The sequence below is a fragment of the Micrasema longulum genome, unplaced genomic scaffold (assembly GCF_059751315.1).
Source record: "Micrasema longulum isolate JH-2025_06_02 unplaced genomic scaffold, ASM5975131v1 h1tg000379l, whole genome shotgun sequence".
In the NCBI taxonomy this organism is placed as follows: domain Eukaryota; kingdom Metazoa; phylum Arthropoda; class Insecta; order Trichoptera; family Brachycentridae; genus Micrasema; species Micrasema longulum.
Window position 1 is genome coordinate 376,744 of NW_028277580.1, and position 26,343 is coordinate 403,086.

Genomic DNA, 26,343 nt, shown 5'->3' on the forward strand with positions numbered 1-26,343 from the left:
TTGAATGTGCGCGGTATTATGAAATTTTGTTTCTATCAACCATCAGTGTTGAGCTGCAGATAGGCGACTGCTATCATGTGCTCGCACGTGTCAAGTCAAATCTGACAAATCCATCAAGAACGAGAACCAGGTTAATGGCATCTTTTCCAAATCCAACTTATTTGCTGGGGTTGTGACCGATTGACACTGCATACCGCATATAAAAAATACTCACTGACTTTCATTAAATTTAATTACAGTTTGCTCCACTTAATTATATTGTAGAAGCCCTAGGGCTTCGCCTTCACATTTTCGCATTAATAATGTTTGTATGGATATATTTTGAGGATCAAATTTTGTTTCGGTTATTTATTTAATTGATATCAATAAAACAGGCATTCGAAATAAAATTTTATTCTCACAGTAAATTCCTTAATAATTGAGAAGGAAATATATTCCAATTGAAACGTCATTTTAGTAAGTTACGATATTTTAGCGACCATGGTTCGATATCTTCCTAAATCAAGAAACCCACCAACCCACAAATTATGTAATAAACACTCGACCCCTTCAAGTTGAGATATAAATAAGCAAAATTGATGTACGTGCGTTGAATATATAACCACTTCTCTACTGACACGTGTGAATTATAGGCGATTAGGTTCCGGGTTCGATTCCCAGGAGTGACATTACTTAACGAACCATTTAACACGTCTTCATATCATATTAACTCACTTGGTATGGTAATAACTTACAGACTACGTATATTATATAAATGTTTATATTCAAAGACGTATATCGAAACAGGGATGGAGATTATTGCGGAAAACGGAATATTGTAGATGTTTGTTTACGTATAGGTACTCAAAAAGTTAACATAAAAAATTAAAGGAAATGCTAGGACAGTAAAAAATACTATGTAATGGTCCTTAACTGTACAATTATTGACTTTTTTATTCATATATTTTTTTCTTGGTTCTATATTTGATTATTTTTGGTTTCATTATTTTTGTAAGTTTATCATATATAATTTCATCTCATAAAATTTTTATATTGAAATAACTTTTACACATCAGTAGCGAGCCGAAATTTATTTTATGTGTAATCGACAAAAAAAGTTAGTTAATTTATATCAACAAATAAGTAAATAATATATAAGTAATTTATTGATAAATGACTATTTTTTCTGTGGTTCTGTAAAAATTAACGCAAAGAACAATCCTCAACTCAAAAACGTTCATCACGAGATACACTAGCTTTTTTCTACACTATTTTAATCAAATACTTGAAAAAGTTTGTTAACAAATACCACGATGACATTCAGCAGTAACTATCAACACTGAGCACTGGCAAATTCTTTTTAAAATAAAATGTCAACGGTATCCAATCAAAGAAAAATAGTCCTTTGGAAATAATGTACGAAATATGTACTAGTTTGCAAATAAAGAATCTTTAAATAATATTTGTAATCTGAAAGCTGTCTCATGCAGTAATGGTTTGCACGTTAGCCTGCCATGCAAGAGCTCGGGTTCGATTGCCAACATGGTTGATATGAAATATTTATTTAAAAGGGTGTTTTCACACTAGAATACTTCATAGTCCCTGGACTTGTAGCTGAAGCGGAAGACTGATCATCTCACCTTCATGTAACAAAAATGATTAAGATACGCTGCGATTGGTGTACCAAAGCAGAGCTGTATGCACTATTAGGTGCGAAAATGGAACGATGATGATGATGGATCTGAAAGCTTGTTTTAGTACTAAAAAATATGACTTGGATTAAAGATGTAAAACATAGTGAATTTTTTGCATGGAGTAATAAGCTGACGTAATCGGCTAGTTCTTCGTTCACTGAGAACTGGCTGGGCGCTGGGCGCACTTCACAGATATGTTTTTGTAGAAATATATGAACGGTGTTGGTGCTTATAATAATATATAATAATTATTTTATTTATTTTCCTATTAACAAATTAACTAAAAACAATTATTATCGAAAATAAAATATAATGGTAAGCTGTGCATTGCTTTTATTTTCTTTATTTGTATTTTATTTCAATTGTGCCTGTATTTGCTATAAAGATTTGGGTTTGCCATTTTTTAAAATTAATTAATTCATTTATTTGTTTCACATAAAACTTTATATATTTTTTTATATGAACACCTCAATGGGCATAACCCGAATCTAAGCATTCATTAAGATTATTTTTATATTATGTTCTAGTACATAATAAATAAATATAAAATAATAGATAACCCTGTATGGATACAAACATAAAATATAAATAGCAGACATGCAACAACAGTTCCGAGTTTAAATAAACTACTATTTTGGTAGGGTGACCATCTTAAGGCAGTTCTCGAGACCCAAATCCAGAAGCCACTTTTTAACAAATAATTTGAATTTTTGTTTAATTGTATTCAATTTTAAATTAAGAGGTAGAGTGTTGTAAATTTTGGGAGCAAAGTACACATGACTCCTATGACTAAATGGTTTTGTCATTTGGATTAAGAATGGACTAAGTTCGTTAGTAAATTAACCGATTTTGACCCTAACGGGTTTTTAAAAATCACAATTGGATAATAAAAATAAATATATAAAAAAATGCGACCTGCTTTTGGGTGGTTTGAGTGCTCACTGTGCAAAGATTTCCATTCTCTCTACATCTGAACATACATATTTCTTTAATTTTCCCACAGGTTGATTTTTGTATAGTAAAAATTCTGAAACCTATTTCAATTTTTTTCATTTATTTGTTCAAATTTAATTTAATTACATAAAAATAAGCTTAAATATTTTTATAATTCTAAGACGAAATTTAATCAATTTAATTTATACGACTTTTCAATAAATTTGCGTAAATATTTGTAAATAATTACTTATTGATAATGAAAACCTAATGCCTTCCAACGCTTGTATAATTCCTATTCTCTTCCATGGGTAAGAATTGTGGCACGTTACTAAGACCAAAAATAGGGAAATACTGAGTTTTGTGAATAGGTGTCTCAAAAGAATCTTGGGCATGCGGTAGTTTGATTTTGTGAGGAATGAAGTAATAAGAGAACGGAACACACGAGAACCGAACGCAGCAAACTTGGGTGACAACTGGCATTAAGCGAAGACGATAAGGATGGCTCATATACTATGGATGACTCCTGAGAGCCTTAACCACGCTTGCCTACTTTACATGGTATCAGGTTCTTGACGTCCTGAACGTCCTCTGCTACTGATACTGTTCGTCGGCAGTTTATGTCAGAACTACAGGACGAAAACCTAACTTAGAAGGACGCAAAGGAGCTGACAGCCAATAGAGATGAGGATGGAGGTAGATAACATATGCTCCACTTAGGGAGGGGAAATGGAATTATGATGGTGATATTGACATGTCTACCAATTTCGAGACGTACCCGTCTCTTCATCAGGAAACTAATTACACTAACATACAAAACATAGTATACGCTTTCATAGTAGTTGCACAAAAATAAAATCAATAATTCTAATATGACACATGCTACAAAAAACTAACACCAACTTGCACATTTTTATAATCAGGATAATTTTGCTTTTTGTATAAATAAGTTTTATGTATTACAGTTGCCTCAAAATGCAAGCAGTATTTATGCAGGAGTGGAAATGATTACGTCAACTTCTTTGAAGTCAAGGGAGGTCACAGGTCTTCAGGAATTAAGTTTGAAATGCACATGGCCATCAAAGGAGTAAGAGATGGTCACATTTTATTGTCTTCTACTTCCAATTTAGGACCATCTGATTCCGTTTACGAAATAGGTAAATATATAATTTCAAATCATGTTGTAAGGTTTGTTATGATTTAAAGCAGTTTGACATATCTTTCTTTGTCCGAGAGTATAAAAAGTACTGGTTGTACCTTGGTTATCTAGTAGCCATGGTTTCTTTATGCCAAAGAAAGTTAATCCACCTATCACAACATGGACAACATATTTAATGATTATGATAAAATTATAAATAAACTTATCAATGAAACTTCTTGGCTTAGTTTTACTTTTTATTATTTTGACCAACGAGCGCTTTTGTCTAAGTAGGCATTTTCAAGACTGATGAATTGTTTACAACATTTACAGTTTTTATACTATTTTTAACATATTTTGGAGATAAGATCAAATAAGTATTTTAACAGGGGACACAAACATAAATATTTACAATTAGTTTGCTAAACAGTTCATTTTTGGGAGTTTTTGGACTGAAATTGGGATTAAGCTTTTATTATTTAAAAGGTGGGAAAAGAACACACGGTGAAATATAACAGAGGGAAAAATACACATTTTAACAGATAAAGTCAGCACAATACTTGCTTTTTGGCGGGGAAGTTTATATACTATAGATGAATGACGAAATATTTTAAGATGCATACTTCGATAATACATTGTTAATGGAATGAAATAATTCATTTTGATAGTTTATTTTATGTTAATTATATTATTTTAGTAGTAAAAAATTCAATCAAAAGGAGCGTAGTTATTTATTAAATTAATGGTTTAAGTAAAGGAGAGGAGATAAATTATCGAACTCACCTTTAGGTTGTACCTAGTTAGGCAGACTAGACATGATCCAGAGGAATCTATTACCTAAGTGTGTATGTAGTAGATTAAGAAATAGTTATTTTTGTTAGTAAACCCTGATTATTATTATTATTATTATTTTATATTTATTTATTAAAGTTGTGGGAGCTGGAGGGAACACATATTCGGAACTACGTCGAATGAGAAAGAAATTTGGTAAAGTGTCTGTTCCTACACCTGGAATTCTATCTGCAACACAATACAGGCCATTTTGGATAAAGATTTTCGATGGTAAGTATTTTGGAAAAAAAAAAACAAAACATAATAACTATAAAAATGAACTTCTTTTCCGGTGCCTTGTCAGGTCCCTCGACGTTGGCAATTACTGCAGCAAAAGAATTTCTATCCACTTCTCCGATCAGATCCTCAATACCTTAAAAAGAGGTCACACGAGGACAATACAATATTGTTGTATCCGCATCAGGTTTTTCGTCTACGTGTGATCAGCAATTCGTTGGACAAAACATTGTTTTGAGACATTGTCACAGAGATAGACAGGCAAATTATCTCCGCGGGACAATTACCCCCCCTCCTTCTTTTTTAGAGGCTTGTCAGCTGGTGGAAAAGTAAAGATTTGGAAGAAAGTCATAAAAAATATACTACAATACCCAGACAAATTAAAAAATTAATATTTCTTAGATTTCTTTCTTGCATATGGCGGTAATCAAACCTGCGACGCCAATTTCACAGTTAGCCGTCTAACCAACTGCCTAAAATAACAGGTCCTTAGCCCCGAAGGTGCCTAAGAAAGATTCTCTTCTTTAAAATGCGCTTTATCTCTTTGGAATTTTTTTTTTGAATATGTGCAAATTTTGACTTACTCAAAATCTGATTAACAATTGAACATAGTTATGCAGAAAGCAACCAGTCATAGAAAAGTGAAACTGAGATTTTTTTTATTTTGTTTATTAAGAAAAACAACAGCAATACAAAGAAATATACACAACATAATAAAAAAAAACATAAAATAAAGCCAAATCAGTTTTTCACATAAATACAATTATAAAAATCCAGTTCAGTTAAATATAATTTATAGAAGTGCATGTGTGCGAGTTTTTTTTTGTGTGTGAGGATGCGTGTGTAAAAAAGTGGAGTGTGGTTTTGGTAGGTATGTGAATATGTGTGTGATTGTATATGGGTGTGAGGGTAGGTTTAAGGACAGGGTAAGTGTGTATTTGATATGAGTGAATAGAAACAATTTAAAATTATAATGTAAAAATATAAATATATTTTTTTTTATAACGAAACATAATTTTTTTCAAATAATAGTTTTTTAATTTTGGTTTTAAAAGTGAGTTTACTGTAATTAAATATGTCTATGTTATTGAAAAATAAATTATAATTACGCGTCAAGCGAATCAGAGGAGAGTTCTGAGCATAGTTGGTGCGAACTGTGGGTACATGGAAAAGAGATAGATTCGTGTGACGGGTGCGGTAGCCAGGTACGTTAAGGGCCAACTCAGAAACCAGAACAGGACTATCAAGACGTCCATTAAGAATGTCATGTAAAATACCCATATCTAATAACAAACGACGATCCTCAAGACTAAGTATATTATGTTTATGACAAGAAGTTTTATAGTTAAGGTCCGTAAATCTGGATCTCCAATTGAGATGTCTCAAAAATGTTTTCTGAATATTTTCAAGCCTTATCTTGTGTATGGAATACTGGGGAGACCACACAGGGGAGGCATATTCAAGGAGACTACGAACGTAAGCGAAATAAATTAATTTGATACTACCAATATCATTAAAAACTTGGCAAGTGCGGATAACAAAACCTAAGTTTCTGTGTGCCCGGTTCACTATATTTTCGATGTGGTTTTCATACGTAAGTTTTTTATCTAGAATCACACCAAGATCACGAACACTTTCAACTCGTTGTATAGCTTGATTACTTAAAAAATATTGATGTGAAATAGGTTTGGAGCTACGGGAAAAAGAAATGAGTAAACATTTTGAGACATTTACATTTATGAAATTTTTTTCATAGTAATCTGTTAATCGGTGAAGATCGTCTTGGAGATTATAGCAGTCACTAGTATCTTTAATATTCAAATATATTTTTTTATAGTCAGCATACATCAAGAAATTTGAATTATGGATGACTGCATATATATCATAAAGGTAAGCATTATAGAGCAAAGGACCCAAGTGTGAACCCTGAGGAACTCCCGATGTAATATCTATAAAATTGGATCGAAAACCTCCGAGTACGACAGCTTGGCTCCTGTTGCTTACGTAGGATGATATCCATCGATATACGTCACCTCGTATTCCAAGGTTAAGAATTTTTCTCAGAAGGATGATATGATCCACACGATCGAATGCCTTTTCAAAATCAGTGTAGACCACATCCACCTGTTCACATTTATCCATACAACGAAGTACAAAGTTCGTAAACTCAATTAAGTTAGACGCGGTTGATTTGCCTTTGAGAAAACCGTGCTGATGTGGAGGAATTCCTTTAACAATAATGGGATAAATGCTTTTATAAACAATTTTTTCGAATACCTTACTAAACGTATTAAGAATGGAAATACCCCTGTAGTTGATAATTTTAATTTTAGAACCTTTTTTATGAATAGGTAAAATATGAGCCTCTTTCCATTTGAGAGGGAAATATCCCTGCTTGAGAGAAATATTAAATATTATATTTAAAGGGGAACATAGTGATTTCGCGCATTTTACAATAAAATATGGAGGCACTCCATCACTACCAGCACCCCCGTTAGCATCTAACATGGACAAAAGTTTACAGACCTCATTTTCCGTAGTTTGGATATTGTTAATTACTCCATTATCATTGCAGTATGGTGGGTCGAGATTGATTACGGGATATATGTCAGCGGGTTTGCTAAAAACAGAACTGAAAAAGTCATTAAATCCAAGACAAATTGACTGACTTTCCTCACATTTTGTATCTTTATATTCAAAATATTTGGGGTAAGTAGAAATACCACGACGAGCTTTTATATAGGACCATAGCTGTTTTGGATTCTTTTTTACGTTGTCTTGCACCGATCCAATGTACTTTTGGAAGCAATCTTCTTGTAATAACTTTTGTCGTTTACGCAACAATGCAAATTCGTCATAATCAAGCGGATTAGCATATTTTTTCCATTTCGAGTGAGCCTTATTCTTTTCCTTGATTAATTTCAAAAGAACATCACTGAACCAAATGGGATAGAATTGCTTTTGGATTCTTGTATCAAGAGGAATATGCGTATTTATTACATTCCTAAGCAAATCATAAAAACTAGTAACGGTATCCTCTACAGTTAAACCAGCAAAAAGTTGAGCCCAGTTTATATTTGTTAATTGCTCATTGATTACATCATAGTTGGCTTTACGAAATCTTCTTCTCGGTTCAGTGTTATTAGTAAAATGAGCAGCAAAAATATCTGTGATCGACAACTCCAATGATGGGTGAAAAACATCCTCCTTTACTAAAGGAAAGCTAGAGTGAATGACTTCGGTAGTGAAATTACTAAAAATAAGATCAAGTACATTGTTTTTCGAGTTTTTAGTTAGATTATATTGATAGAAATTATGTTTTGTGAATAACTCGATCAATCTTCTTCCTGCCTCCTGAAATTCAACGGGACCCTTATGACTGTAAATTGGTAAATCGAAAGAGTTCCATCCAATATTGTACAAGTTAAAATCTCCCGCGACTATATAATAGTCTTCACTCGATTCTAGAATATTTTCAAATAATGAAATTAGACGTTGAATATGTTGAGACAGAGGTACGTGGTTTTCATTTTTATTCTTTAGTTTATTATTGACACCATCGGAGGGAGCATATGCAGAACAAATATGCAGGTCACGGTTTGCGAAAGAGCGATTACTGTTGCGCGAGCGAAGCGATGAAGCTGGAATAGTAACCCATAAACACTCGGAGCCGACTTGTCTCCATTCCGAACGCTCGCGAGCGCCGAGGCTTCTAAGTACCAAAATCATAACTCCACCACCATTCGTTTTACCGCTCACAATACGATCACGGTCGAGACGAAATACGTCATATTTATTTATTGTGGATAACTTATATAGCGCCATTTTCGTAATAAAATACCTCAAGGGCGCTTTACATGGTGATTCTACTGTTAAGTTAATTTAATTGAAGCTTTAAATTTGTAATTTGATTAAAATAATTTATTTTGTTGTCACGTGCTACGGATTTATTCAAATGATTTAGAGAACAAGTGGGTTTTAAGTTTTTTCCGAAACATCACTTCACTTTCACAGCCTCGCACCTCTGCTGGGAGAGCATTCCATGCCATAGGGCCTGCGACCGCAAATGCGCGCTCACCAAATTTAGTGCGCTGTTTGCGTAGAGGTATAATAACTTTTCCTCTCGCCGTAGACGTAGCTGATCTAAGCGTGAGACGCCTGTCAGCTAGTTCATCTGGAATGCATAGTTCCCTTAGATATTCCGGAGCCGAGTTGTGCAGTGACTTATACATAAGCCAACAGAGTTTGTATTCGACCCTCTGTGGAAAACGTAGCCAGTGTAGTTCCCGAAGTAGTGGAGTGATATGACTGAACTTAGAGATTCCGAAAATAAGTCTCGCTGCGGCATTCAATACAGATTGTAGGCGAGTCATTTTGTTCATTGGTAGACCTGCATAGATACCATTACAATAATCGACTCTAGACACTACAAACGCATTTATTAATTGACGGGCGGCATCAACCGGCAAATTTTTGCGTATGCATTTAATTTGTCTCAGCTGGTAGAAGCATGAACTTATCGTTCTACTAATTTGAGCGTCAAGAGATAGGTCAGAATTGAGTAAAACTCCCAGTAGTTTAACGGTGGGTAGAACGGCACTCCCTACATTGGGTAGAGCCGTATCCTGGATCAAATTCTGTCGTCTGGCTGAAGCCACCCACAGTTGTTCAGTTTTTGATGGGTTTAATGTTAGTCTGTTTTCAGCCATCCAGTTTCCTATTTTCTTGATGCATCCATCAATTAAATTGACAAGCACACTTCTCTCGCCTGGTTTGCAATAAAAATAAATCTGCGTATCATCTGCATAGCAGTGCGACCACAATCCACATTCTTTGATAATGTTCTCTATATCTTTAGTGTAAAGGAGATAGAGAAGTGGTCCGAGTACTGACCCTTGAGGCACTCCTGTAGACACCCGAAAGTTGGTTGAGCTTTTACCCTGGAACACGACTGCATATTCTCTTTTATTAAGATATGAACTGAACCACATATGTGCCTGATCACGGATACCATAAGTTTTCTCCAGACGTTCAAGCAAAATATTATGGTCTACAGTATCAAATGCAGCACTCATGTCCAGAAGAGCCATCAACACCAGATTACCAGAGTCCACCGACGTTATAATGTCAGACAGTACTCTTATCACTCCCGTCTCCGTGGAATGAAAACGTCGGTATGCCGATCTACTGTCACAGATTTCTGAGTTGAGAACACCCTCGCAAAGCCAACTCTCAGTTATTATTATTACGTCATAGTTATTAGAAATTATGTTTTGATAGAAAATTGGCAATTTTGAGCGGAGACCGCGAGAATTTTGATAAAAAAGTGTTAATTTATCGCCCTTTGAAAATAAATGACCTGAGAATATAACACAATTTGACATATTTACTAAAGTAATAAATATATGAGAGTAATTTAAAATACATATATATTATAATGGTAAAATTATTATGCTTCAAAAGTAACAAACGTTTTGTAAAATTTATTTGGTGTGAAAGGGTTAGGATATGTGTAAAGTGTTGGTTGAGTATATGTGAAGTAGTGAAGTGTCCAAAAAACTGCATCGAAATACTCTTAAACTCAAAGTATTGAAAAATTACGATAATGGTTTTGTTGTTCGAAGCTTTAAGAAATCCGAACTATTTCTTATTTGAATTCTCGGGGAACCCATAGACTTTCGCACATATACATTGCAATTTCTCACCCAAACATACTCAAAATTCAACGATTTACATAACTGTTTGCAATCATTAAGCAGTTTTTTATTTAGTGGAGTCAAGTGATCATGTACAAAAATCTTTTTAGGTTCACCGGTATAACCTAAATCTAAAGAAGAACAATTAAGCTTCCGAAAACCAGATAAAATATTATCCTTAATCTGACGGCTTTTAAGCTTTGCAACAATATTTTTTGGCCGTCCAGCTTCGGGTTTGAATGCTTGCACACGATGCACAAACTCGATGTCCTCGGGCTTCAAAGATACTCCGGATAGCTTGGCGATGTCGACGAGGATGTTAGAAGGAAGATCCTTGTTCCGCTCCGGTACTCCAGAAATCTCCAGGTTATTTATTCTTAGCCATTGTTGGTGATCGCTAAATTGATTTTCGAGTTCCACAATTCGGTCGTTGGAAGTATTTAATTTACATTCTAAGTCGGTAATTTTTTTATCCGTTTCGAGAGTAATTGATTTCAATGCCGCCGTAATTTCAGTATTAATAATTTTCTTCATTTCGGTCATCAACGATTCAATGGAGTCCTTAAGCATTGTCTTCATCATCTGACCGAGTCTTTTCTCCAGATCTGATGATATCGTCTGAATGTTAATACTGGAAGAGTGAAGAGAAGGTGAACCAGATGATTGATCGACTGAGAAGCTGGGAATCGCAAGAGGGCTAGAGGATCTGGATCTAGGATCCTGAGATTTACACGTATCGCATTTCCAATTTGCACGCGCAAGTTGTGACATTTTCTTGAAGTTGGTCGAGGAGGTCCCAATACAGGAGTGGTGCACACTATCATAACATCTCGAACATTTTAGAGAATTTGAAAGGGTCAAATTTTTTAGACAAATTTTGCAATTCATGCTGCTCATATTGTAAAAAATGTGTTTATCTTGTATGGAAGGTATTATAATAATATGAGCGCAACGCCAACTTATTTGCAAACTGCAATATGCAAATATTTAAATAATTAGGAAATATGATAACTGACTGCACCCAAGATAGCCGGAACCTCTATGTTTTTAATCGCCGCCAATGTGAAACACTGCCTGCACCCAATATCAATAATTCACAATAAGCCAATTGCACTGCACCTCGCTTCAGATAATAGCACCTTTATGAAATTTAATCAAATCTACACAAAAGTTGGAATGTTTCTGACTTGACAAATGATGAACAATGAATACGGTAGGTTTTTTACATTGCAAATAAGAATCATAAATATTTGACCGGTTAAAATGATTTTTAAGTACCGTAAGATTTTTCTAGTGCTGTGGGTGTTTTTTGCGAATAGAGAGATGCTGTTTTTGTGATCGACACTATTTTCAGAAGGTAGTAATTACAGTTTTTTGTATAAAGGCGGTCTGGCTGTTTTTAGCAGAACATAGATTGACTTTACTGCATCCGATAAAACAACTGTATATTTTTTTTTTAAATTGAGGAATGGCTACTTTTTGCATAACTGAGTTCAATTATTGTTATTTATTTTTTATGTTTTTTTTTTTAATCGACGATGAACAATTTTTTTAAACAAAAAATCTCTATGCTAGATTAGGCTGAGCCATATTAAATGGAGACCAACCTTAACAGAGGACGCTCCATATTGAAATGTTCGTGTTTTATACATTTGTGTTTTTTCAGATGGACTAGTACAATTTGGAATAGAAGGTCAAGATTTGGCAGTCTTGTCTTATATGGACCCAGTTCCAATTGACATAAATTATTTTAGTTTTGCATCCTGGTATGTATTAGAAATAAAAGTGCTCTACGATTGTCCAAGACCTGGTTCCGAGGCGAAGGAAATATTCCCAGGTAAATAAAAATGACAATTACATCTTAAGTTTATTTTATTTTATTTTGTTTATTTATATATACGCCAATGGGCATTTTAAGGAACATATCTATACATATAAAATTATAATAAAAAATAGTAGAAAGACACAATGTTACCTATATAGTAGACTTGGTGGGAGTCAAAGCGGGAGAGGGGTTTCTAATTGAATTCAGTGATCGTTTGAAAGAAGACAACTTGTTATCAAAGAAATCAAGACTGGTATGTTTGTTGGCAGATCTAAGGATTCTGGGCATAGGTGAATGAAAACCATAGTTAGTTCTATGGTGATCGGTATGGAAGAGTATGTTTTGTCTGAGGTTTCTAGTTGGGATATTTAATTTTGTTGACTTCAGTAGTTCAGGCGCATCAAAGAGTGAATTGAAAATTGTAAATGGGACTAGAAGGTCAGAAGGTCGGATTTATTTCGACTGTCTTAAAGATAAGATATATTTAAGCTAGTTTCTAATTCATTATTCGAATATTGGTTTCTGGCTAAGCCCAGCTTTCAGCCTATCTTTCTTAAAAATCGATGTTGAACTTAATATGGAGACTAGAAAACGGAGGAATACTCTAGGTGCGGGCGAACTAGGGAACAGAAGAGAGTCAGTTGCGCTTCACGAAAATTGGACTGCTATACACGTGCGGACGATGAACACACTGTGTGATATCACGTGATTGGTTCATTTCCAAATCGACGATTAAATAACACAAGGTGGATTGATAACATGTTGTAAGAGGTCTTGGGTTCGATTCCCGACGTGGTTGAACTGAAATATTTATTTAAATTAATCGGATTGTCTTGAATCAATCGGAATGACTAAGAAAGATATTGAAAGGAGGGTGAGTGCCGGGAACTGAGTAAACGGTGCACTTAAATCAACCTTGGCAAATAAATGTTTGTCGCTAGAGGCAAAATTAGCAGTTCACAACGGAGTCCTGGTCCCGACCCTGATGTATGGGAGCAAAGTATGGACTTAGAAAAACAGGGATAAAAGTAGGCTGAATACTGTTTAAATGCGATCTCTCGGGCAAATGTGTGGTATAACCATGTTCAATAGATGCACAAATGTTGAGATCTGTACATTATGTAAGGCTGAGACAGATATTATCGACAAAATCAAGAAAGGAGTTCTGCGCTGGTTTGGAAATGTTCAGCAAATGGGCAGCAAAAGAACGGCTAAAAATATTTACTACGCGAATGTTGATGGATGCAGAAATAGTGGAAGATTGAGAAAGACATGGCATGACCAAATCCAACAAATACTTGAAGATGGACATGTCAAAAGTCGGAATAATTGTTTTTTAAACTCTATTTTTAGTTGAAATGTATGATAAGAAGGTAATTATTTATTGCATTACATTAAAAAATATATAAATTGATTTATTTAATGCCAGAAAAACGAAAAATCCAGTACACAATGAGACTGACTAACTTTATTCTATATTCTTTTGCAGAATTTTTACCTGTGAGTTATCGTTTGTAGTAGTCAAAGTAGTTCAGATCTCAGCTGAAATCTTACTTTTTTCATTTATTGCACCCTCAATTTTATATCAGAAAAGATAATATGTTACTTTAGCTAAGTTAGAATGTAAGTTTAAGTATAAAATTGTAAAGCGCCCTTAAGGTTATTTTTTACAAAATTGGCGCCTTTTAAATCAGACAAATAAGTTTAATAAAATATGAATAGTCTGGAAAAATTTAAGATTAATACATAATTGATTTGGACGATGCGTGTGGTATTGGTCGTTCTCTGTCAGATATCAAGCAGCTGGTTTGATTATTTGTAAATTTAAGTAACGTTGAACAGACTTTAGTATTGAAAGAGTATTTAGATACAAATGTCTCTAAAAATTAAACAAGGCAATTGTTCTGATTTTAAAATTAAAAGCTCATTTTCAGATTCCGCCATCGTGGACACAAAGCCGGTACTAATGGGAACTAATCGGCTGAGGGCAGACATTCTCACAAACTACGACCATTACCTTAAGCCAGTACTAGCCAACGATACACCCAATATAATATTTACCCATTTTAATATCAAAAGTATCAAATATGATGTTGCCAAATCTCAAATGACTACTCATGCCACCATTATTTCGGTAAGCCTAAAAAAAAATACATAGATAATTTATTATTAAAAATATAAAAAATACAATGAACTTCGTTATTAAAGCACAGAACACCGGCTTGAAAAATATCCCTCTTTTTTGTTTCACCGGGAATCGAACCCGGAATCTTCCATGCGCGAGTCAAGCGTCTTTAGGCGATAAACCATATTTTGCAATATAAGTTAAACATGTTCATATTTTTATTTTACTGGTAATGCTTACGAAACATTTCCATGTAGATAATTTTTTATCGTAAAAATTGTCTTTATTTTAAACCTTTTTAAAAACGAAATTTACTTCCAAAATGTTCACAGTTCGCCCTTTTGACTTTATCGATGTTTTTCTATTGAACATGACATTAGTTTCAAAACCATTAGGGAGAAAAAATGCATTAGGCTCGTTGCAAATTCTGCATGTAAAAAATAAACAATAGCGGTTTTTCAATCGAACGATGAATAAAGAATAACATATTAATTTTCAATTACAAAGATATTTAAAAGTCTCGAAATCAATTTCCGCCAAGTTTAATATTAACTACAGGGGTAATTATGGCATTGAACACTCAGGATTTAGAAAAATCACATTTAAAAGGATATGCCATATTCAAAAGGATTCGACTCAGTTGTATAATTCCAGAAGTTCTACACGGGTGCGAATCTTGGCACCTCACAAAATTTTAAAACAACAAACTTCTGAGTTATAAGAGTAAGTGTTAAAGGATAATATCAGGTTTATTTTGTTTCAATTTCATAATCACCATTGAAATCCGAGAACAGAAGCAGCAGCCTCCTATAACGGTCGTTTTTGGACCTGGCTTGGACCAGCGCTGCGGGTGCCTTAGGAGAGCCTAAACCCGAGTTGCCTCTTTTCCACACCTGCGGACTCCCACCGCGGTATTTTGGAAGGCCGTCGAAGGCGATTTTTCGGCTTTGGTTGACGGAAACTCAGGAATCAGGATAAGCATGAGAGAAAGCGAAAATGATTTCCGGCGATATAATTTCTTGGAGGCGTCTGTTGTTGATGTCCACATACTTCACTTAGGAGCTGATGTAAAAATAGGAAGAAAATTGAAAACAATTTAATTTTGAACAGTTCCAAGGGAGATTCGCTTAGTTGACATTTATGTATTCTACAGGATGTTGCACGTCGGGTTGCTTGGCATACGTCCAGACCAAAATCGAATCACCGCGCTATTGGAACATACCAGTTAATGTGTTGGCAACGAAGGAACTTTAACTAATGGGGATGTTAATTCAATGAAAATAGACATTTATACATTATTTATACCATTACATTTAAAAAGAAAAAAAAAAATATTTTTCATTGATTTCATTTAGCTTTTCAACTAATTTTAGTGTTAATAGCTATTGTCAAGTCATTTTTTTGTAGGAATAGGCAGAAAGGAAGGAACGACATACACTTCTATCCTGATATGCTTTCCTAACCTTATCCAGATTTATACATCTTTTCAGTCATGTTCTTCGGCTGTGTCTGTTTTTGACATGACTAGACTTTAGATTTTGGATTATCTGATCATGCCACGTCTTTGTTTGTCGTCGATTCATTCTATATTTTTTTTTTTTTTTTTATTTATTAAGGAAAAAAAACAGTTGTTATATAAAAATACAAAATATAAAAAATAGAACATATATCCAGTTAAAGTTTTTCACAAATATAATGAGAGAACATGTTTCACAGTAAAGAAGAAAATAATATATTATATAAGACATGAGAAAAAAAAGGGCTCGTAAGAAGTTTAAGGGATGAGGAAATATAGTGGAGAAGTGGAGAAGAGGGATTTTCATTATAAAGTTGACCAATTCAACATTTTGATATAATAAAATAAACATATTTAAAGGAACAAAAACTTATTACACACTGACAAATGTTTCATCATGTGTTTCAAATAGTTTTTTTTCAAATTCACAAAATTTTGCATGAATAATATCTAAATGGGGACAAAGTAAATTAAATTTGGAGCAGCTACGATAAATAAACGAGTTAAGAACATGTTTTTTTTTGGGCAATGTATTTAAAAAAAAATATCATGTCATGTAGAATTTACGGGACAATTGATTGAAATACGCTACAAGAGATATGGACTTTCGATAAAATTGTTAAAAATTTTGAAAAGGAAAGACAAATCAGATATGCCAAACCATCTCAGTGACCCTTTCTTAAGATGGTATTAAAGATTCGTATATAATCAGTTACCGACATTTTGATGTTTAATTTCAATTATGTCAACAAAGTATCACATCTCCATTAAAATAGAATAGCTATAGAAATACAAAGTGAATAAAATTATAAATTTGTCAAAGAGTACTTACACTTCATAATATTAATAAAATAAAAACTTTTAAAAGAGCAATAGAACAGTACATTGAAATACAACCTTTAAGACGTGAAAAATATCAATGTCTAAAACAATCTTGTTCAATATAAAAGTACATATTTTAACAGTCAATAATCATTGCTTAGATCACTAATACCTGTCCATTGATCAGCTTAAAGCCCAGCCTTTTTGTCAGGACGTTCACATCTACAGTATCACCACAGTCACCAAAGTATTAACGAAAATATTTACTTATATTAATATTTTAATGACCTCGAATGACCTTTACAGGTTGTAAAGGTGCATTTAATCTGTAGTTGTAGGAAAATTATTTGAAATATTATTTGTAAAAACAAAAATAATCGAATGAACTTACTAATTGAAAAATTCATAATTGAATGAATGAAATAATCAACAAATCATTTGATCAAATCGTTGATGGATAATAGAGATGGGCGTTTCGGTTATTGTTGCTTTCGAATGATCTTCGAAATAAAAATTCGTGGGAGGGGTGAGTGGTCACAGACTTTCAAGCATTTTCGGGGCCCTAGTCCACCCTCTAATTTTATTTAATAATTATTTTTATCCTGAAAGAGGAGTAATGCCCTGATCATAAAATACATCTAGCAATCCCCTTCATCCTGGAAAATATCTGATCCCTTAATACTTACGACGATTTGCAGTCAATCAAAGTTACATTTTTTTTACATACAATTTTTTTTATTTATAAATCATATAACACAAAGTATTTTGCAAGTATAATACGTTGAATTACATTCCCAGGAGTTACAACAACTCAATTCAGGACATAAATAAAATATTAATTTAGAAAATAACACATATTGAGAATAACAAAGAAACAAAGCAAGTTTAAAACCTTTATAACTAAATATAGCACAACAATATATAACAATGTTTGATTATGTCCAAATGCTTGCAGACTGGCTGGATTTCCTCCCTAGGGAGTTGTTCATATTTAAATTTATTTCAACAGAGAGGGAAAAAGTTCCCTTTTTCCCTCTCTGTTGAAATAAATTTAAATAACAACAATATATACGCTAAAAACCTCTTCTTACACAAGCAGAATAAATATATTAAAAAAAACGCTTTTAAAAATAGACATAAAGTAGTGAATCTACTAAGGGAAATAAGGTCATTAACATCACATGCCATGCAGATGATGCTGCCACAGTGATGATGAGAACATATCCATCTCAGTTAGTAAACATCTGGATGCCTAAGAAATGTCGTATAGTACAATGAACACATGATTATTGGAAACATTATTCGGATATACAAATTCATACAATCACTAATTTATTCACTTAGTACAATTACTAATTCATTAGTTTGACACATTATTATTATTTTCGTAGATATTTTTTTTTTATAGCGTCATTTTTGTAAGATATACCCTCAAAGGCGCTGTACAATAAAAATTCCAACACGTTTTGCAGCTGCTCGTATAAAGCGCATGGACAGTTGAGATTTAATAGTAGTTCCTCGTTTCCAATTATAATATAATTTAATAACAAATAACTGACAATTACTCGATTACAGCGTGTCTTGCAGCTACAGAGCCCCATTTTAATTATCTAAAAATTGAACTTTGGTTTTTGAAATCATTTTTTCAAAATCGTGAACAAATAAGAGCGGGATTACATCACATTATTCAGCTAATTGAATTCAAAACTAGTTGGAATTCAAAATACTGTTCTTGATTTTTAGGCTTTAAATAATTTGATGGTTTATGATATTAAAGGTTAGCTAACATCTTGCAGCTACAAAGCTTATTGACAAATAGCATTCCAGAAACCCAACAATGATTTTAAGAAACATATACATTGAAAAAAGTAGTAAGTAAGTTATGAAACAATTACTAATTAATTATTAACAATTATTAATGAATTACTGCATTCGATTTTTTTAAAATTATTATTATTTTTATTTGTCCAAAATATTTCCAATCAGCAAATGTGTTAGTATAACAGAGTAAAATATATTATGACACTATTTAAATTGGTAAAATAACATCACATATCACTCGTCACATAGGCTGCAAGAACAGTTTTTTTTAAGGTGTTTTTTAAGTTCGTACGAGTATTTGTTTTGTATATCTTATAAGTCATTAGAAAGTGAATTGTAGAACTTTAAAAACTGTTTTTTTTTCTGTCAGTCTTAAAATTAAAAAAAAAAAAAATTCATACAAATACATATGTAGGTACGTAATATTACAAATAAGTAATAGTAACGTATCGCAAACCCTATGAGGCCAAGAGCCCTATTTTGAGTTAAAAAACAGCATAATGGAAAAAGGAAGCATGTACATTATTAAAAACAGCAAAAATTACAAAAAACATTAAATTTGTTAAAACCTAACGAGGGAAGAAAAATTATAGACCTTTTAAATTTATTCAAAATTGTAAATTCAATATGGGATTGGCCTGAACTATTATCTCTCATCAACTTCAGGGTGCCTGGAAGAATGACTAGACAGGTGCCACCGTTTTGTAGCAACAATTCACGGACAGTGTATACTTGTAATGCCGTATTAAACAGACTTCATGAACTCGGCAATAGTTATTCTCACGTATCCGATATATTTAGTGTATGGTAATGTTCCTACAGAACAAACCTTTTAAACTTTTTGAAAGATGGTGAATGGTAATTATATTTATTTATTCATGCATTTCATAATATACATAGTTTTTTGTTCACTTTGCCCAGCTGTTCATAACAGTACTTGTGATTTTCTTGTTGTATTACTGTAGAATGTTTTATTATTTAAACTTTCTACTGAATATGCTGTATAATTTTGAGGTTAATTTTATAAATATAAATCTTGTATAATTTTAAGGTTTAATTTGTTTAATATAAATCTTAGGTATAAGAAAATTTATATTTAAAAAAAAAAGCTAATTATGTAGTATTACATATGTTTGTAAAAGGCAAGTTTGCTGTTTATGTTAGTAAAATAAAAATAAAAATCATTACATAAATTTCAATAAACGTCTGGACCACACGCTTAGTAGTATATAAATCGACGCAATATCTCGCAGCAGTCTCCTACAGTTGTTCGTATGTTAAATTATTTGACGCTCTTGTATTTCTTGAATGTATGGATGTATGTTGTAGTTAAAAAACAATTTTATATTTGTCTTTATTTAATTATTTTTTGTCATCTATGATTCTCATTTTTATTTTAATGAATCATCCCTGGGTATTTGTTTATTTGATTAATGTATTTTTAATAACCATTCATACAGCCATATTAACAAATGACTTATTTTAAGGGATGGATGGACACAAGACTAATGTGGGACAAATCTAAATACGATAACATAAGTGAATTGGTATTAAATCACAGGGATATTTGGGTTCCTGATTTGATGGTTTACGAGTGAGTAATAAAAATATTTATTATTTATTACCGGTAATATTATTTTGATAAGATTATTATACTGAAAACATATTTTTATAAAACGGGTTTAAACATAGTTGAGTCCATTTTTTTTATGAGAACAAGAAGACACAACAAAAAAAAATCATCATCACCGTGAAGTACGCAAATATCGCGAGCAGCTTTGCAGCTTTATTCTCTTGATGGGACGTAAATAGAAAAAGGTGTCGAAAATGCTTACTTTCATCTAATAAACATTTTATTTTGAAGGAGTGTAATCAAATAAAGTTTACCATAAAATGCAAAAGTAAATACACCATCTAATAGAACAGAAGAATTTCTCTCGAATTGCGTATAACCTTAACCATTTTGTTTAATTTTTGGTGTGCTTTTTCAATTTCGTAAAAAAATTGACGCAACTTTTGTTAACACCTAATACAATAACTTTACTGGGTAAAAAAATAGTCAAAGAATGCATTTTTTGCTAGCCTAGCGGTGTAGGTTGTTTGCATTAGGGAGATTATTGAAATTTTTTATTCCTTTGAAAACAAAACTAATTTTTCAAAAATTCAAATTTCAAAATTCAAACTATTTATTCACAAAGTAACATAACATAAATTGGAACTTTATATCAAACCAAGAACCCTTGAGCAATGGTTCGACATTATTAAGGTATAATACTCTCTAATGGCAAGAGTATTTGCCTCTTAAACATAGTTTCACTAATGTGAAAGGTGTCGATCTCCAAAGTGATAATGTTCAGCTGCTTGACTGCTCTTCCAATCGGCATGACCAGAGGCAGGTTGGTTCTGGAAACTTGGAGGTAAAAGAGTCTGTGCTGACGCTGTCGAAGATAGCCATCAGGAAAATAAAAATTGATACTCTCTAAAATGGCCGAGTTATCGATGAAACCCCTTAACAGTCTGAAAAAATGGGTCAGTGTAGACCCATCCCTTCTAAGTTGTAAACTATTGGTCCCAAGCATACCCAAAAGGAACCCAGTGGGATAGAGCCACGGATAAGTACCATACTCCCTCATGTATTTTTTTTTTCTGAACTCTCTCCAACATAAGGGATTATGTCGCTTCGTGCGGACTCCATATCACCGATGCACTCTCAATGAATCTCTGCACTCAGATGAATCTCTTCACAATAATAAAGATTTCCGCTCTTTAACTTCACTTAAATCAACAAATGGAAGAATTGAAGAAATACGGATGTTTAAACATAGGCAAAATGGTGAATGTTACACAGTGCGTAAAGTGGCCACTTAAACCAACCAATGACAGGTCATAAGCCCTGTAAATGCCTAGACTTCCGTATTTCCTTCTTTAAGATGTTCTCCATCCCCGTTGTAATTTGGTAAGCCCTTAGTAATTATCACATGATACATATATTGGGGGTAAATATAATATTATCTTATTTATCTCGTGCTCAATCACAGATGTTAATCACGATGTTTATCACGTCGATTGCGAGTTCTTAACCAACACTTATCGATAAGACATTTTGATTGCGTCGGTAATTACTGATACGTGCGGCCAATTTGATCGAGCTGCTCGCAAATTATATTAAGAAATTACGTCGGATAATGGCATTTTTCCTTAACCCTTGTGTGGCTGTGATGTCACACTAGTCGACATAAAACACAAGATCGCTCTTATTAAAAAAATTCGTATTTTTTGTAATCTTTAAATTGACGTTTTCACATCAGATTTGGAAAGTTAAATTTGTAAAACTATGCTAAATGTTAATACAAAAAATATTTATCCTTGCTACGCGAAAAATGAATGTCTGCTTATTCAGAAATATTTCATCACAAAACGCCGATCTTTCGTCAGTGAACTGTATTTATTTACGAGGAAAACAAAAAACAAACCGACACGAGCGTTGACTTAGGGATTACACACCCGTTGACTGCGATAACTTAAGCATGTTCATTATTGTTTATTGTGATCGCTCAAATGCACAGCAAGTTTTTAAGAACGTCGATAGTTATTTGTGATTGAACTACAGACGTGTAAAAGGTGTCGATAAGAAATCCCACCAAGGGCGAGTCACATGCTGTGATCCGCTTCCTGCCGGCGGAAGGAATAGCACCTACCAATTTTTTTTCGCGAATCAAAACAGTTTACGGCGAAGGTGTTATAAATAGAACGAGTGTGTTTAAACCACTTAAGTGGTATAAAGAGTTTTCAAAAAAAATAATACCACAATTTCGGACAAAAAAATCAAGGCTTTAGTGTTTTGGGACCAAAAAGGCATTATTTTCGTCTAATTTTTGCCTTGGACCATCAATGCACAACGATATTGTAAGACCTTAACAAAATCAAAACTAGCATTTAAAAAAAAAGAGGGAAATGCTGACGAGAGAAGTGCGCTTGTTGCACGACAACGCCCGTTCTCACACAGTTTTAGCCACCGTGGCACTCGCAGACTCATATAATTGGGATGTTTTGAACTACCTTCCGTATTTTCCTGACTTGGCGCCTTCAGATTTGCTCAAAGAAGCTGTGCCATGGCCCACCAAATGCATTGAACAGTGGAAAATAATAGTATTTTTCCAAAAAGACATAAAAATACCTTTATATAACCTTTGGTACATCTGTCTTTAGGTACTGTAAAAATACATCAACTTAGTTGTCTTTGGATAAATTTTTGATGAAAACTAAAATAAGGCTCTAATTCGGACTTACTCATAATACTGTTTTATTATTTATTTTATCTTTTAGTTCTCTAGATTTAAACGTGTTCAGCAGTCAGCCTAGCCAGCGAGTAGCAGTGGACCACGACGGATTTGTCATGCGCATAACATCTTCGCACGTGCGGACTTGGTGCTCGCCAAGCCACGATCTAGCACGCTGGCCGCACGATCAGCACACGTGCGTGCTCAGGATTGGGTTTCTCACACAGGACGAATCCATGTCTATCATGGATCTGCACGCGGAGGTTATTGATCCATTACTGCTGAAAGAACTGGTATAGTTCCTACTTTTCTAACTCATTAGTATATGTAGGATTTTGTTTGTTTGGCAATATTACTCATTATGCCGCACGTCATGCTTCTCGTCGTGCCCACCGTTCCCTATTTTGTCGGTTTTTTGAGCGCGAGTCAAAGGATCGGCAATATGAGCGTGAGTGGCTGGCCACATAACCGTGCGGTCACAGTACGCATCAAACGCTCTTACAAGACGCACTTGTCATTTTAAAATTATGTATATTTCTTTGCATGACATTGATGTGGTGGGGCTGTTATGTGCAATACTGTTGCTCTTGCAGAATATTATGTATTGTATTAAATATAAAATACTGAATGGCTTCTTCGGTCGTTGCTTTTTATTAAAATCTCTTTCTTTCACTTCTACAATCAATTCCCTCATCCTCAACCTTTTTACAGTGCTCTTTTTTCTTATCTTATTTAATATTTTATTTTTCCCTCGTTATTGTGTTTTACGATATTTAATTATTTTTGTGAAAAGCTTTGACTGGATGCGTGTACTATTGTTTTACATTTAATTATTTTTTATGTAATATTTGTGGTTTTTCCTAGTAAAAATAAAATGCGGAACTCTATTATTCATTCAGTTGGATACGGATTGAAATGAAACGGGTGGAAATGAAATGATTTTTAATTATTTTTAGGATGACAAAAACAACGTAAGTTCTGAATGGGAAATCGACAAAGTGTCAAGGAGCAGTCAGTGGTCAAGTGTGTCTCCACACGCACAAAAAGAAAAGGACTTAGAACAGGACTACATTGGAATGCACAACCTTATCAATGTGACCATCTCTTTTACTCGTAATTCCAAAACTCACAGCATGCTTTTATTTACACCATTTGTTGGTTAGTTCAATAAACATCTGTTGGTATTTTAAATAAATAAAATAAGTAAATAAATTACAATATACAAAACACAAAATAAAAATTAATGCAAATCAAAAAAATAATTACAATTAAATAATTTAATAAAACATAAAACGTATCTTTTATTTGTAATTCATTCTTACAAAAATTCATTACTAAATGAAATAATTCATTTTCATTACAAAATAAAAAAATAATAAAAATGATAATAAAGATGTTGTTTTTAAGATGATTATTCAATTGATTAAATATTTCTAGCATCAGTGATAATTGTGCTGTCATCCTTTTGGCTTCCCTCATCTCAAGTTACTAAGATGACCATCCTGACAGCTAACTTGGTGTACGTCACTATTTGTTTGACTCGAGTTCTTGACCAAATGCCAACGTATATGCCCCGACTACCAAACATAGGTACAGTGATTATTTTGTAATTTTTCTACATTTAGGCTCATTTATCCCTAAATAGCTTATTAACACTATGTTTAAGTAACGGAGTAACTAACCTTTCGTCCGTCAGACTACGAAACAGTACATCCCTAATTATTTAATCAGTCTAATTTTATATAACAAATGCCATTAGATGGCAAACCCAAATTTTCAAGGTTTCAAATTGTTATAATACTTTTTTTTTTTTTTTTTTTTTTTTAATTTATAAATTTATTGCAAAAAAATTATAAACATACTTAATAACAGGGAATCTTAATAAAACCAATTTATGTAAAATGAAAACGGAGTGTTCTCTGTTTATAATAGTCTCCATCTAACATGGCACAGCCTGTTCTTAGATGGAAATTTTCTATCTTTAGAGCGTAAGTAATCTTATACTAATAATACAATAACATAAAAAAGAAAAACTAAAACTACTTAATTATAAATGCCTAGTTAATCAAATGTACGAAATTAAAAATCATTATTATTATTTATTTTTTTTAAAAAGAAATATTTGCGTTCTTATGATTTACCCACATATTTAATTTTGAGGGTCATTTTCAACGAGTTGTAAATAACTCACTATTAGAAAATGGAATCGAGTTGGGGCAGAGTGGGATTCAAACCACGGACTTTTGGTCCGTGAGTCCGAGACACTAGCCACAGGACCACAACCCGAAATATATACAAATATAAAGTATATATATGTGCCAAGAATACAAAATAATAATAATAATGATTATGGATAACTTATATAGCGCGATTTTCGTAATATAATACCTCAAGGGCGCTTTACAAAGTGATTATATAAAGATATAAATTTAATTTTAACTTTTTAATTTAAGAAAAATAATGTACTTTTTCATATTACTTTTCCACCACATGCTAAGAATTTATTCAAATGATTTAGAGAACAAATGGGTTTTAAGTTTTTTCTGAAACATCACTTAACTTTCACAGACTCGCACCTGTGTTGGGAGAGCATTCCATGCCATAGGACCTGCGACCGCAAATGCACGTTCGCCGAATTTAGTGCGCTGTTTGCGTAGAGGTACAATAACTTTTCCTTTCGACGTAGATGTAGCTGATCTAAGCGTAAGACGTCTGTCAGCTAGTTCATCTGGAATGCAGAGTTCCCTTAGATATTCTGGAGCAGAGTTGTGCAGTGACTTATACATAAGCCAACAGAGTTTGTATTCCACCCTCTGTGGAAAACGTAACCAGTGCAATTCCCGAAGTAGTGGAGTGATATGATTGAATTTAGAGATTCCAAAAATAAATCTCGCTGCGGCATTTAGTACAGCCTGTAGGCGAGTCATTTTATTCATTGGTAGACTTGCGTAGATACCATTACAATAATCGACTCTAGACACTACAAACGTATTTATTGATTGACGGGCGGCATCAACTGGCAAATTTTTGCGTATGCATTTAATCTGTCTCAGCTGGTAAAAGCATGAACTTATCGTTCTATTAATTTGAGCGTCAAGAGAAAGGTCAGAATTAAGGATGACTCCCAGTAGTTTAACGGTGGGTAAAGCGGTACTCCTTACTGCGGGTAGTGCCGTATCTTGGATCAAATTCTGTCGTCTGGCTGAAGCAATCCATAGCTGTTCCGTTTTAGATGGATTAAGTGTTAGTCTATTTTCAGCCATCCAGTTTCCTATTTTCTCAATGCATCCATTAATCAAATCAACAAGCACATTTATCTCGCTCGGTTACAATAAAAATAAAGCTGCGTATCATCTGCATAGCAGTGAGACCACAATCCACATTCTTTGATAATATTCTCCATATCTTTGGTGTACAGGAGATAGAAGAGTGATCCGAGTACTGAT

At 33.3% G+C, this 26,343-nt stretch overlaps 1 protein-coding gene across 2 annotated transcripts in view; it reads left to right on the top strand.

Moving 5' to 3' along the window:
• The window catches only part of LOC148282074 (neuronal acetylcholine receptor subunit beta-3-like), a 59,144-nt gene that overhangs the window by 8,168 nt on the left and 24,633 nt on the right, over positions 1-26,343 (top strand). For both annotated transcript variants that reach the window (XR_015822187.1, XM_088225669.1), the window contains exons 3-10: positions 3,572-3,763; positions 4,675-4,806; positions 12,175-12,345; positions 14,268-14,467; positions 20,105-20,211; positions 22,944-23,190; positions 23,854-24,055; positions 24,335-24,487. Coding sequence is in view for 1 of the 2 variants with exons in the window: in XM_088225669.1 (XP_088081795.1) it covers positions 3,572-3,763; positions 4,675-4,806; positions 12,175-12,345; positions 14,268-14,467; positions 20,105-20,211; positions 22,944-23,190; positions 23,854-24,055; positions 24,335-24,487 (1,404 nt within the window). In the remaining variant the exon portion in view is untranslated. The remainder of the gene's footprint in view (positions 1-3,571; positions 3,764-4,674; positions 4,807-12,174; positions 12,346-14,267; positions 14,468-20,104; positions 20,212-22,943; positions 23,191-23,853; positions 24,056-24,334; positions 24,488-26,343) is intronic.